The 13,300-nt window shown below is 53.8% G+C and overlaps 1 protein-coding gene across 1 annotated transcript; it reads right to left on the bottom strand.

Moving 5' to 3' along the window:
• Nucleotides 1-943: 943 nt before the first annotated feature.
• On the bottom strand, nucleotides 944-5,120 carry KLHDC7B (kelch domain containing 7B). The gene has a single exon (XM_035274739.3). It carries the CDS (start codon nucleotides 4,993-4,995, stop codon nucleotides 1,069-1,071), a length of 3,927 nt encoding a protein of 1,308 aa, XP_035130630.3. The 5' UTR covers nucleotides 4,996-5,120; the 3' UTR covers nucleotides 944-1,068.
• Between the last annotated feature and the right edge of the window lie 8,180 nt (nucleotides 5,121-13,300).

The following is a 13,300-nucleotide window of genomic DNA, read 5'->3' as shown; positions in this document are numbered from 1 at the left end:
TGTACAAAACATGGTAAGTGCAAGCTGCAGACCTTTCAGTGAATCAAAATGTATTTGGTGCCAGTGGTGCAGAGCATATAATAAAAAACAAAACAAAAAAAAGAGGGCCCAGTCAGGGACACCCAGGGTGGAGGTTGGAGTGGGCCTCAGTCAGTATTATTCACCTCTCTAACATGGGTTTCAAAGTGTGTAAGGGGAGAAAATGAATCATGGATTGTGCTGTGTGTCCTGGACACCATGCAAGGTGTTCACAGCCGCAATCTCATCTCCCACATCTCTCCTGGATGACAGATGTCCACTGTCCACATTTTACAGATGAGGAAACGGAAGTTGAATGTCTTATCCAAGTCCACACAGCTGAAAGGGGCAGAACTAGGGTGACACTCAGGCTTCATTTAGAGCTGGGGGGTTGGTGAGAAGTGGGGTGAGCTTCTGGAGGGGCTGGGAAAGCCCCAAGGCTGCAGAGGTTGGTGAGCCTGGAGTGGGCCTGGCCTGTTGTGGGCTGGGAGTATGGATAGGGGCTGCAGATAGCAGGGCAGCAGCAGTTTCAGAGGCAAAGGTTCTAGGTCCTTGAGAATCCACAGTGCCAAACAGACCCAGGTGGCTACGTACCGGGTCTGGACAGGCAGAAAATCCCAGAGGCCAAGGAGTTGCCTGAGGACTTTCTTGCTCCCTGTCATGCTGACAGAGCATAGGGAGTCTGAATGGTTTCTACCCCTCTCGGCTCAGCAGAGCTCCAGCGAGCCAAGTCCTTGTCTGTGGGGTCATATCAGTCCCTGGCTCTAGGGAATGGGAAGTCCCAAAGACAGAGGGGGGTGTGAGCAACCTGAGTGGGTCTGTAAGCAGGTACAGAATTGAGTCCGGAAACAGCATGCTGTGGAGGGACAGGCAGAAAGGAGTCTGGGCTTCAAAATAATTGACAACCTTTAAGGCAGAAGCGGAAAGTCATCCAGAAACAAGAGCAGGAAGTTCTGATCCCAGCCCCCTCCCTGAGCCCCGGCCTCTCAGACCCACCCCACAACGCCTCCCTGGAGAGCAGTGAAGCAGCCCTGGTTCTCTGCCTGCCACTCAGAGTGAGGTCTGCAGCCTGTCCTCAGGGGGCAAAGTCAGGATGAATGGACTGAGGACCCCTGTGCTCCCCAAGGGAAAGGGCTGCAGTTCCTTGGCCTGGAACTGGGCAGTTCCCCCAGAGACCGTGAAGGTGGCAGTGACCTGGGGGTTGAGGCAGTAAATGGTGTTGCCCAGGGTGGTGCAGCGCAGGGGGGCAGGGGTGGGCAGGGGCAAGGAGGCAGCCCTGCTCCAGGAGCCCGTCACCGTGTTGTAGCGCATCACAGCAGCGCCCACGCCCCGCAGCAGGTCGAAGCGGTACAGGAAGCCCCCCAGCGCAACGATGTCGCTGGAACGCCGGTGGCTGGCACTGTATGGGCACTCGTCCCAGACATCCTTCACAGGGCTGTACCTGAGCAGCCGGTAGAAGAGGTGACCCCCGGTGACGTAGATGTCCCCACGGCAGGCCACAGCCTCATGGGCCACAGGGAAGGTGCCTGCGGGGAGGGGCGCGCGCGGCGTCCAGGCGTCTGTGCGCGGGTCGTAGCACTCCATGCTGTACAGGCACTCGCCACCGATGGCATAGAGCAGTCCGTCCAGGGCCACCAGCTTAAGCTGGGCTCGGGCCTGCTGCATGGACCGAACCTGGCTCCAGATGTTGGTCAGAGGGTTGTAGCAGAAGACCTCGTTGGAGCAGACAGCCTTGGCACCAGAGCCACGGATGCCCCCCGCCAGAAACAGGTAGTTGTGCATGGTGCAGAGACCGCAGCCCCGGAGCGGGGCCTCCTCGGGCACCTGGGTCAGGGGCCGCCAGGTGTTTTCCTGGGGGTTGAACACATGCAGGTGCGTACGTGGAGGCAGGGGCACAGGGGCCGCCACAGGAGGCTCGTCGCCACGAGGGCCCCTGGGGAGCCCTGAGCGCCCCCCCTGGTAGAGGCTGGGCAGCACGACGACGCCCAGCACCGCCCGGCCCTGGCGGGTGCGCAGGCTGAGGATGCGCTCACGGTCGGCGGCGCTCAGCCGGCGGTAGAGGCGCGGGTCTCCCAGCACTCGCAGCAGGTTGTTGCTCATCAGCGTGTAGGTTTCCTGCGCCAGGCCCGGCTCCCCGTACTGCTGGGCAAAGGCCAGTACGTCCAGGCAACTGCCCAGGTCCAGCCGCCGCCTCAGGACCGCTGCCGTGGTGGGCGCCAGCGCCTGTAAGGTGGGCTTTCGGGGCCCTTCTACCACCCCCCAACTCCCGGGCCTCTGCAGAAACACCATGAGTTTCCGAGCCTCCTTCTGCTTCTCTGTGAGCGCCCCGCTGCGGCCGGCCGGGCTGCCCGCCTCTGCAGGCACCTCCCCCTGGGGGTCCCCTGGGGCGGCTGGCCTGACTTTCTGCTCTGAGGTCAGGGCGATTTCACACCTGCTGCGTTTCCGTGGCTGGGGCACCGGCTGTGAGTGCCTCACAGAGCGGGAGGCCTCAGGGCCAGACGGCCTCTGCGCAGGGGGCTGTGCGGAGTCCCTGGGCGTTGCGGCTTGGGGCAGCAAGTCTAGACTCTTCTCCCTGGTTCCCTCTCCTCTTAGGCCTGGGGAAGGGTCTGAGCTGGGCACTCCCTTGGTCTCGGAGCTTCTTGGCCATGGCTGACCTCGAGCCTCAACCAGGGCCCCTGTACCTGTCCCCATTACCATCCCCACTAAAGAAGAGGAACCATGTCTGTCCTTAGAGTGAGTGCAAGTGCTGGGATCCTCAGAACTCCCAGGAACCGCCCTTGGGACACTCCCTTGGGGCCTGTCTTGCCTGGGGAAGGGGTGGCGTCTAAGCACCATGGCAATAAGGTTTCCCCAGCTGGCTGAGACCTGACCCTCCTGGTAGCGCCTGGCGAGAACCACACTCTCCTGAGATACAGCCCTTGACCCGCCAGCTGGGGCAGGGGATGTGGCTGGGGTTGGAGCTGAGGTGGGGGCTGGGGTTGGCGCTGAAGTTGGAACTGGGGCTGGGGCTGAGGTGAGGGTAGGGACTAGGGCTGGGGCTGGAGTTGAGGCTGGAGTTGGAGTTGGGGCTGGAGTTGGGGCTGGGGCTGGGGCTGGGGCTGAAGTTGGAGCTGGGGCTGGGGCTGAGGTGGGGGATGAGGTTGAGGTGGAGGCTGGGGTTGGTGCTGAAGTTAGAACTGGGGCTGGGGCTGAGGTGAGGGTAGGGACTAGGGCTGGGGCTGGAGTTGAGGCTGGAGTTGGAGTTGGGGCTGGAGTTGGGGCTGGGGCTGGGGCTGGGGCTGGGGCTGAAGTTGGAGCTGGGGCTGGGGCTGAGGTGGGGGATGAGGTTGAGGTGGAGGCTGGGGTTGGTGCTGAAGTTAGAACTGGGGCTGGGGCTGAGGTGAGGGTAGGGACTAGGGCTGGGGCTGGAGTTGAGGCTGGAGTTGGAGTTGGGGCTGGGGCTGGGGCTGGGGCTGGAGTTGGAGTTGGGGCTGAAGTTGGAGCTGGGGCTGGGGCTGAGGTGGAGGATGAGGTTGAGTTGGGGGCTGGGGTTGGTGCCGATGTTGGGCACGAGGCTAGGGCTGGGGTTAGGACTGAGGTTGGAGCTGAAATTAAGACTTGGGCTGAGGCTGAACTTGGGGCTGGCGCCGCTCTGAGATTTTCTGCCACAGAAGGACCCTGGGTAACCCCCAGGGGCAAAGAATCTGAAGGAGAGGGGGTCGGGAGAGTCAGGGCTTCAGGTGGGACCCCCGGGCCCGGAGTCGCAGGCCGGGAGGCAGAGCGCGGTTGGGGCTCACGGCTCGGGGAGGAGGCGCGGTTGCGACGGACTGCTGCCGTGGGCCCCAGGTCAGTGGCCCGACTGTCCACTCGCGAGCCGTAAGCCCCGGCCTCGCCCGCAGCGTAGGCCCCTGTGGCCCCTGGCCCTTGAGAGGAAAGTGAGAGTCCTTGAGGCGGACTCTCCAGCCAGGTGCGCGTGGATCCTGGGGCCGGGTGGGAGTTCCGGGTGCCGGGGACCTCTCTCCTGGCCCAGGGCCAGCCTTCTCCGGGGGCGGGGACCCCCGGAGCCTCCCTGCTCCCTCCAGCCTTGGCCCCAGAACCCTCGGTCTGGGACCCAGGCTGCCCGGCGCGGGGTGTGGTCTCCTGAGCGAGCAGGGATCCTGTGGGGAGGCCGCGCGCGTGGGCGTCCAGGGCAGCAGCCTCATCCACCGCGTCCCACACGCTCCCCGCGGCCCCTAGGCAGAGCTGGTCCAGTTTCCGGGGGCGGCGGGCTCTGTCTCCTAAGCCCGCGTCCATCCGCCGTCGCCGGCCCCGGCCTCTCCCCAGCGAGCCCGAGGGCCCCGCGCCCGCCTGCCAGGGGCCGGTGTCCTGATGCCCCGCAGGGCCCGCGGCCTGGGGAAAGGGCGCCTTGACACCACCTGCCTCCGCCTGCACCTCCGCTTCGCTTCCAGGGCTCCGAGGGGTGAAGTGGATCAGGAGGGGGGCTGACATCCCCCCTGCTTCGCTCCTGCCCATGAGGGCAGTGCCTGGCCTGGGAGGCTCCTTTCCTTCAGCTCGGGGGGCCATGGGGATGGCGCCGCCCCGCTGCTGTCCCAGTACCCCTCTACGGGCCTCCTCGCCAGCTGTCTTGAGTGGAAGTGCGGCCGTGGCGGCCAGGACCCGGCTCAGCTCTGCAGCAGGGACAGGGCTCTGCTGGCCGCGTCCTGGAGGCTCCTGCTTCCCCTGCCCTGGGCTCTGACCCTCGCTGCCATCACTGACCTTAAACTTCGGTTGCAGGGCCGGCTCAGCTCTTCCTGCCTGATGAGGTTGAGCCCTGAGGTCTGTGGACACTGGTCCTGCCACCTCTTGGTCGCGCCCGGAGCCAAACCAGTGTAAAGCCAGCGCCGTGGCAGCCACCACAGCCAGTGCCAGGAGGGCCAGCACAGCACTATCCCAGTCATTGTCACCATCCCAGTCCCAGCCCCAGAGGGGACTGTCTGGCTCCAAGGTACCCTGGACCATGGTTTGGGGCTGCAGCCCACACTGCAAGGGGCCCAATGGCAGGCTCAGTGCGTGCAGCACAGAGGCCTGGGCTGGGGCACCGGCCAGTGCCCCGCCCCATGGGCTGCCCAGTTAAGGTGGACCAGTCCTCCAGGGCCTGGGAAAGATGAGTCTTTGCTTGCACCCAGGCCTGGAGGTGTCTGTAGGGCCTGGCTGTAGATATCAAGAGACAGCAAGGCTTACAGCAGGACAGGAGCCCAGGGTCTCCGCAAGCCCCCACCACCTCCTGCCCCCTTCTCCTCTTCCTAGTCCCCAGTATCCAATGGCTACATTTCTGGGCTCTGTGCTGGCATCACAGCCGACCTACTTCTGTCTGGTAGACCCTCACACCCCTAAGTTCATCCCACATCCCAGAGTCTCTCCTCTCAGCCTGGGTCCAGCTTCAGGGGGCTGTGGCCGGGAAGATTTACTCACAGGGAGATGTTATCTCTAGCTTTAGCAATGTGATGCAGCCCTGATGAAATTACCAGAAACCGGAGAGGCTGATTCCATTGCGGGCCAGCAAGGGAGAGGTGGGGGCCGTGCCTGATGGTGGCCTCCCAGACTGAAGAGGAAGACCCTGGGGCATGGGTCCTGGCAGTGAACATTGTCATTGCAGGGATGTAGTGGAGGTTCGCATCAGGGCACAGGGAGGGGCATAGAGGGGAGGCTGACGCTCCCATAGCTCCTCCAGCAGCTTCTGGACTTTCCTTACTCTGGGTTCGCCAGACCTGGGATAGGGTTTTCAAGTCGAGAACAAAAAATAAATGAGATAAATAAAATCCAAACATATTTCTCTTTATGGCCAGGCTTATTTCAACCCATCTAGACCCTCTAGGACTTCCTGGACCCCCTGCACCCATTGCGACTGTTGTGACTGCACAGATGAGACTCTCACTGTGCCCATGGAGAGCCCAGAGCTCAGCCTGCCCCCTACTCCAGTCACTGCATCAGCTAGCACCTGGTATCCCCGCTCTGGACCAGTTGCTCTATTAGCCCGACTTCTGGGTGTCTTCATCTCAATCCTCAGCCTTCCCTCATCTGAGCTGAGGACTTGCCCTCGAGACCACATCCTGGCTGGTATCTCCTTGCCCCACTCAGGCTGGCATGTAGGTGTTTCTGCTGGTTGTGAGCATTTGGTCCCTTAGGGAGGAGGCTTGGCTCCTCCGTCTGCTTCTCACTTAATCCCATCTCAGGAGTGAGTCTTGGGATAGGTGCCAGGTGGGGCCCAGACATGAAAAAGAGCCTGGAGTCCCTGAGACAAAGATAGGGCTCCCTGGAAAGTGCTGTGTGTGTTTCCTCCCTCTGGGACACAGTAGGGCTGGGGATTTCTCCCTTACTCAAGCAGCAAGGAGATGGCCCAGGAGTGAGTGTCCCTGGCACCCAGCCTGAACTCTACTGAGCCTCAGGTAACTCACCTCCCAGCTGCCCCCCTTCCCGGGACTATTAGATGACAGTGAGAGGGTGAGGATGGGCCCCTTACCTTAAGGTGGACCTGAAGTTGGGGAAATCTAGACCCTGCCCTGATTCTCTGTCCCAGTCTCAGGCTCTCCCTCTTGGTTAAGTTTAGGGTGCACAAACCTTCAGAGGATGGAGATGACACCCTCCACCTGCACCTTCTTATAGGCCACTCAGTGCTCATAAGTCAACTCCACCCAGCTTCTGGAGACCCCAGGCTGCTGTCAGAGGACAAGGGCAGTGTCCAGCATGTGATGCCCTAGGATCCCATGGTAGGAGAAACCAAACAGAGGAAGTCATCCCACCAGCCTTACCAGGCATGTGGATGGCAAGCAAGGACGTGCTCAGTCCCATCTTCTGTGGAAGGGAAATGCCTCTCACTTTGTCAAAATTCAGATCAAGGGCAGAACTTTGTCCTTCATGGGGAAAGTTCCTGTCAGGAAGGTGACTGAGGACATGTCACTTCCCTGAAAGGCAGGAGTTTTGCCCCCTAACTTCCTAGAGAATTAAAATGTCGCACTCCCAGGCACAGTGGCCTGAGTAACATAGCAAGATCCATCTCTCTAAAAAGATCCAAAGAAAAAAAAAAAAAGAAAAGAAAGAAAAAACCTCAAACCCCAAAACACCCAATATAGCTCTGCAAAGGTGGCAGGACTTAAAAAGCACGAGATCCCCGGCAGCAGCTGTGAAACCCAAGTCACTGTTCTGCTTGTGCTATGATAGTATAAATAACACAATTTACTACCAAGCAAAAAATTAAAATCAAGAAAATGGGTCCCAGGAAGGTCAGTCCAACCTTCAGCAGCCTCCTTGGAGCAACCTTCTGATTGCCTGTGGAGGCGGTCCAGCCACTGGAGGAAAGAAACCCTGTCCCAGCCTCTCCAAGGAGAGAAGGACTTCTGGCTAAGACCTAAAGCTGCTGTTTCCTCAGAGACAACACAAGCCTTCAGGGACTGGTTCCATCTGCAGCCGCGCCCGGGACCACGCCTGGAGGGTTAACAGCGATTTGCGAGTGAAAAATGTGAACCGGCAGCACCTGGGCTGGGAGCGCAAAGCTGGAGACTGGGAGGGCGTGGGGAGCAAGTAAGCCCTCGCCAGCCCCGCCAGCCCCGACAGCCCCAGGAGCGAATTTCTCTGCATTTCCCACTGTGGCCGCAGGAGGAGGCTGGGATCTAAAACCGGCAAAAAAGTGGGACACGAGGGCCAAAGTGTCAGATCACCTCGAGGTGGGAGGTCGAGTCGGGCGGTTTGAGACCAGCCTGGCCAACGTGGAGAAACCCTGTCTTTATCAAAAATACAAAAATTAGCCCGACGTGGTGGCGGGCGCCTGTAATCTCAGCTACTAGGGAGGCTGAAGCAGGAGAATTGCTTGAACCCAGGAGGCCAAGGTTGCAGCGGGGTTGCCACTGCACTCCAGTCTGGGTGACAGAGTGAGACACTGTCTGAAAAAAAAAAAAAAAAAAACGAAGACACCAGCAAAGGGATTTTTCCTATAACTAGCCCTTTCAACCCCAAAAAGGAGAGTGGTTAAAAGCAAAAAATAAAGGCTTTTGGCCAGGGGCAGTGGCTCACACCTGTAATTCCAGCACCTTGGGAGGCCGAGGTAGGCGGATCACCTGGGGTCGGGAGTTCAAGACCAGCCGACTAACATGGAAAAAAGAGCCAGCTCTACTAAAAATATAAAAGTAGCGGGGCATGGTGGCACATGCCTCTAATCCCAGCTACTCTGGGGGCCGAGGCAAGAGAATTGCTTGAACCCAGGAGGTAGAGGTTCTAGTGAGCCGAGATCACACCATTGCACTCCAGCCTGGGCAACAAAAGGGAAACTCCATCTAAAACACACACACACACACACACACACACACACACACACACATTTGCGGGGCATGGTGGCACATATCTGTGATATCAGCTATTCGGGAGGCTGAGACAAAAGAATCCCTTGAACCCAGGAGGTAGAGGTTGCAGTGAGCCCAGATCATACCACAGCACTCCAGCCTGGGCAACAGTGTGAGACTCCATCTTAAAAAAGAAAATAGAATAAAGGCTTTTATATTTCAAAATCTAAAGACAAATCACTGTAGTTCAGACACTGGAAACTTTCATATTATTTTAACGTGCGACATTAGACAATTTCAAGAAGTTGTTTTAGGTACTGCACTTGTGTCTTCTTAGGCTTCCTCATCCCTTTTCACCTCCAGAGCTCAGCATCTTCCTCAGCAGCACTTCCATTTCATTGGCTCCATGAAATCAGCCTGACTCAGTTTTTCAATAACATGAAATGCAGTAGACCACTGCAACCTTCCAGAAGCTCTCTCAGCTCAGTTTCCATTCTCCCACAGTCTCTTGGTTCTCCTTCTCCCTCACCAGTTGCTCTTCCTCTACTTTGCAGCTGAAAATGTGCCTGGGGCCTGCTTACAGAGTGCAATTTCCCATGAATGATGCCCAGTGGTTACCATGAACCTGTGGCAAGACAGCAAGGTGGCCCTGGTGACGGAAAAAGAAACTGCACCAGGAGCTGGATGTTGATCTAAGTCATGTTCCTTACTAACAGCATGTTTTATGTGTGAAAGAAAAATCGACTCACAATAAAACTGTAAAGAGTTTATTTGAGTAAGAAGCAATTTTTGAATTGGGGAACACCTGACTGAAAGAGGTTTAGTATTCCAGAGACAAAATATCAAATGCAAGTTTCTATTGGGAAAATGTGGAAGCACAATAAAGAAATCATTGGATTTGTTACACTGTTCCTTTCTTTGGTTTATCCTGTTGGAAAATCAGTAGTTATATAACCATGTTAGTTGGTTACTATGATGCGGTAGGGTTAAAATTTATCTGTATCTAATGTAAGCATTGATCAGAAACGATTCAGCAGGGCATGGTGGCTCACGCCTGTAATCCCAGCACTTTGGGTGGGAGGCCAAGGTGGGCGGATCACCTGAGGTCAGGAGTTCAAGACCAGCCTGGTCAACATAGTGAAACCCCATCTCTACAAAAATACAAAAATTAGCTGGGCTTGATGGCAGGTGACTGTAATCCCAGCTACTCAGCAGGCTGAGGCAGGAGAATCACTCAAACCCAGGAGGTGGAAGTTGAAGTAAGCCAAGATCGCGCCTTTGCACTCCAGCCTGGGTGACAGAGAAGACTCCGTCTCAGAAAAGAAATTACTCTTGCCTGTAATCCCAGCACTTTGGGTGTGAGGCTGAGGCAGAGTAGATGGCTAGCGTTTGAGACCAGCCTGGGCAAGACCTTGTCTCTACCAAACAAACAAAAATGACTCAAATTAAGTTTCACTCATGTTTTCAGTTTAAACAAGGTTGAGGTCACTTACAAGGCCTAAATTGTTTGTGTGCTTAGGGAGTCTTCAGGCCTGGTCTCCATTTTAATTATACAGGCCAAGCGCAGTGGCTCACACCTGTAATCACAGCACTTTGGGAGGCCAAGGCTGGTGGATCACCTGAGGTCAGGAGTTTGAGACGAGCCTGGCCAACATGGTAAAAACCTCGTCTCCACTAAAAATACAAAAAAAAAAATAGCTGGGTGTAGTGGTGCTCACCTGTAATCCCAGCTAAACTTGGGAGGCTGAGGCAGGAGAATCACTTGATCCTGGGAGGCAGAGGTTGCAGTGAGCCAAGATTGTGCCACTGCACTCCAGCCTGGGTGACAGAGTGAGACTCTGTTTCGAACAAACAAAAAAATTTACTTAAACAAATCCCCACTGGGCAAGCTGAGAGGATGACCAGATGGTAGATAGAGCTTTACTCTCCATTGCCACTGAGTGACGCAGTCACTGGAGTGAAGAGTCGTATGGAGTAATCACCAACAGCAGTTGCACTGGGGCGCAAGGTGACATAGCCATCACTATGCACATCACAGACTACAGCAGATCTGATCTGGACAGCCTTCACGCCTGCTGCCAGGTGGGCCACCTGGAGAGCTCATCAGAACACTTCCTGCTGACATAGCCAGCGCCATCCAGACGCAGTCTGCTGAGGTGATTGTTCTGAAATTTAAATTCATCTACTTTCAGTTTGCAAGGCTTTGGAAAAGGGAAGTTTTAGTTTTCAGTGAAACTAGGGAAAGTCGGGATTCAATTCAGTTTACAGGGAGAAAATAAAACCTCAAAAAAATGAACAGGACTAGAATTCGATAATGCATGCACTGTAGTTTTCTACTGAAATACGATCTCCTTTGTGGTCACTCCCATTTTTACCATAAATAATCACAGTAAATTTTTTTTTTTTTTGAGACAGAGTTTCGCTCTTGTTGCCCAGGCTGAAGTGCAATGGCATGATCTCAGCTCACTTCAACCTCTGACCCTTGGGTTCAAATGATCTCCTGCCTCAGCCTCCCAAGTAGCTGAGATTACAGGTGCAATTTTGTATTACAAAACTGCCAAGGAAATTTGAATGTTTTGATACAACACTTTAAGATAACAGAATTATGAGTGATACCAGAACACATCAGATTTTTAGGAATTTAATTCTGGGACATTTCTATTAATATGTATCTATATAACTAAGAAAGTTAAACATCACATGTATTTCAAAATGCATACCATGCAATTTAACATATCAAATAAGCCTAATTAGTTTAACATCTCTATTTTCATCTATTTTTATTTATTTATTTATTTATTTTTATTTATTTATTTTCTGAGACAGAGTTTTGCTCTTGTTGCCCAGGCTGGTGTGAAATGGCGCAACCTTGACTCACTGCAACCTCCGCCTCTCGGTTTCAAGCGATTTTCCTGCCTCACCCTCCTGAGTAGCTGGGATTACAGGCATGTGCCAACACGCCAGGCTAATTATGTAGTTTTAGTAGAGACGAAGTTTTGCCACGTCGGTCAGGCTGGTCTCGAGCTCCTGACCTCAGGTGATCCACCCACCTGGGCTCCCAAAGTGCTGGGATTATAGGCATAAAAAGAGAGATTGGCCATACTGTGCCCGGCCAATCTCTCTCTTTAGAAGGGGAGAAAATAAATTCATTTGAGATATTCCCAGGACCCTTCTGGAACCTCCCAAAGTCAAGGAAAGCTGTCAAAAATGTCAAAAGATTTACAACCCTTGACTAAATAGGGTCACAGGCCACTGGGAAACAGTACCAAAGTGATAGAAGACTTTAAAGGCAAATACAGAAAGTTACCTACCTGTAAGAAAAAAAATACTTTTTTTAATATTGAAAAGATTCACTTTTTGGAAAATAATCAAAGACATAAAGCATAAGAAATCATCTTGACAGGCTGCACACGGTGGCTCATGCCTGTAATCCCAGCACTTTGGGAGGCCGAGGCAGGTGGATCATGAGGTCAAGAGATCTAGACCATCCTGGCCAACATGGTGAAACCCCACTCTACTGAAAAAATAAAAAAACAAAAAACAAAAATTAGCTGGGCGTGGTAGCTCGAGCCTGTAGTCCCAGCTACTCGGGAGCTGAGGCAGGAGAATGGCTTGAACCTGGGAGGCAAAGGTTGCAGTGAGCCGAGATCACACCACTGCACTCTAGCTTGGTGACAGAGCAAGATTCTGTCTCAAAAAAAGAAAAGAGGATGGGCGCGGTGGCTCAAGCCTGTAATCCCAGCACTGTGGGAGGCCGAGGAGGGCCTGTGGATCACGAAATCAAGAGACCGAGACCATCGTGGTCAACATGGTGAAACCCCATCTCTACTAAAAATACAAAAAATTAGCTGGGCGTGGTGGCACATGCCTGTAATCCCAGCTACTCAGGAGGCTGAGGCAGGAGAATTGCCTGAACCCAGGAGGCAGAGGTTGCGGTGAGCTGAGATTGCGCCATTGCACTCCAGCCTGGGTAACAAGAGCGAAACTCCGTCTGAAAAGAAAGAAATGAAATGAAGAGAAATTATCTTCATAAAACATGATGAAATCTTGGTTTTCTAGGCCAACCACTTAAAGAAAAAAATATTTCATAATCAAGAGCAGACTAACCCTCCAAGAAAGCTTTGCCCTTTTAACACAAAGAAAACCAAATTCTAAGCTAGGTGGGATGGTGCATGCCTGTAGTCCCAGGTATTCAGGAGGCTGAGGCAGAAGGATCACTTGAGCCTAGGAGTTCAAGGCTGTAGTGTGCTCTGATTTATGATTATACATATGAATGTAAACAGCTACTGTACTCTAGCCTTGGTATGTACTCAACATACCAAGACCCAACTCTAAAAAAAGAAAACTGAATTCTAACTTTGTATGAATACATTACTGAGCTTATTTTTTAATGCTATGAATAAAATACCTAATCTTAGTAGTCTGACCACACACAAAATTCCTCCTTCACAACTTTCTGTATCTGTTGAGTTTTTGTCTTACTCATTTTCTTCTTTTTTATCCTAGAACAGTCAGTAATCTTGCTCTAAGACAAAATTACTCATTATCCTAAGTGAATTAGTGCAGGAACAGAAAACAAAATACCACATGTTCTCACTTATAAGTAGAAAGTAAACACAGGAGCACTCGTGGACATAAAGATGGCAACGGTAAAAATGGGACTGCTCGAGGAGGGAAGGAGAGAGACTCAAGGTTTTCAAGGTTGAAAAACTATTGGGTACCATCCTCAGTACCTGTGTGATTGGATCACCCATACCCTAAACCTCAGCATCATGCGATACACCCAAGTAACAAACCCGCACACGTACCCCATATCTAAAATAAAAGGTGAAAAAAAGACAAAGTACTGTTTTTCTTTTCTTTTTTTTTTTTTGAGACAGAGTTTTGCTCTTGTTACCCAGGCTGGAGTGCAATGGCGCGATCTCAGCTCACCACTACCTCCGCCTCCTGGGTTCAGGCAATTCTCCTACCTCAGCCTCCCGAGTAGCTGG

This window comes from Callithrix jacchus, chromosome 1 (genome assembly GCF_049354715.1).
Source record: "Callithrix jacchus isolate 240 chromosome 1, calJac240_pri, whole genome shotgun sequence".
In the NCBI taxonomy this organism is placed as follows: domain Eukaryota; kingdom Metazoa; phylum Chordata; class Mammalia; order Primates; family Cebidae; genus Callithrix; species Callithrix jacchus.
This window is presented reverse-complemented; position numbering and strand designations above follow the sequence as displayed.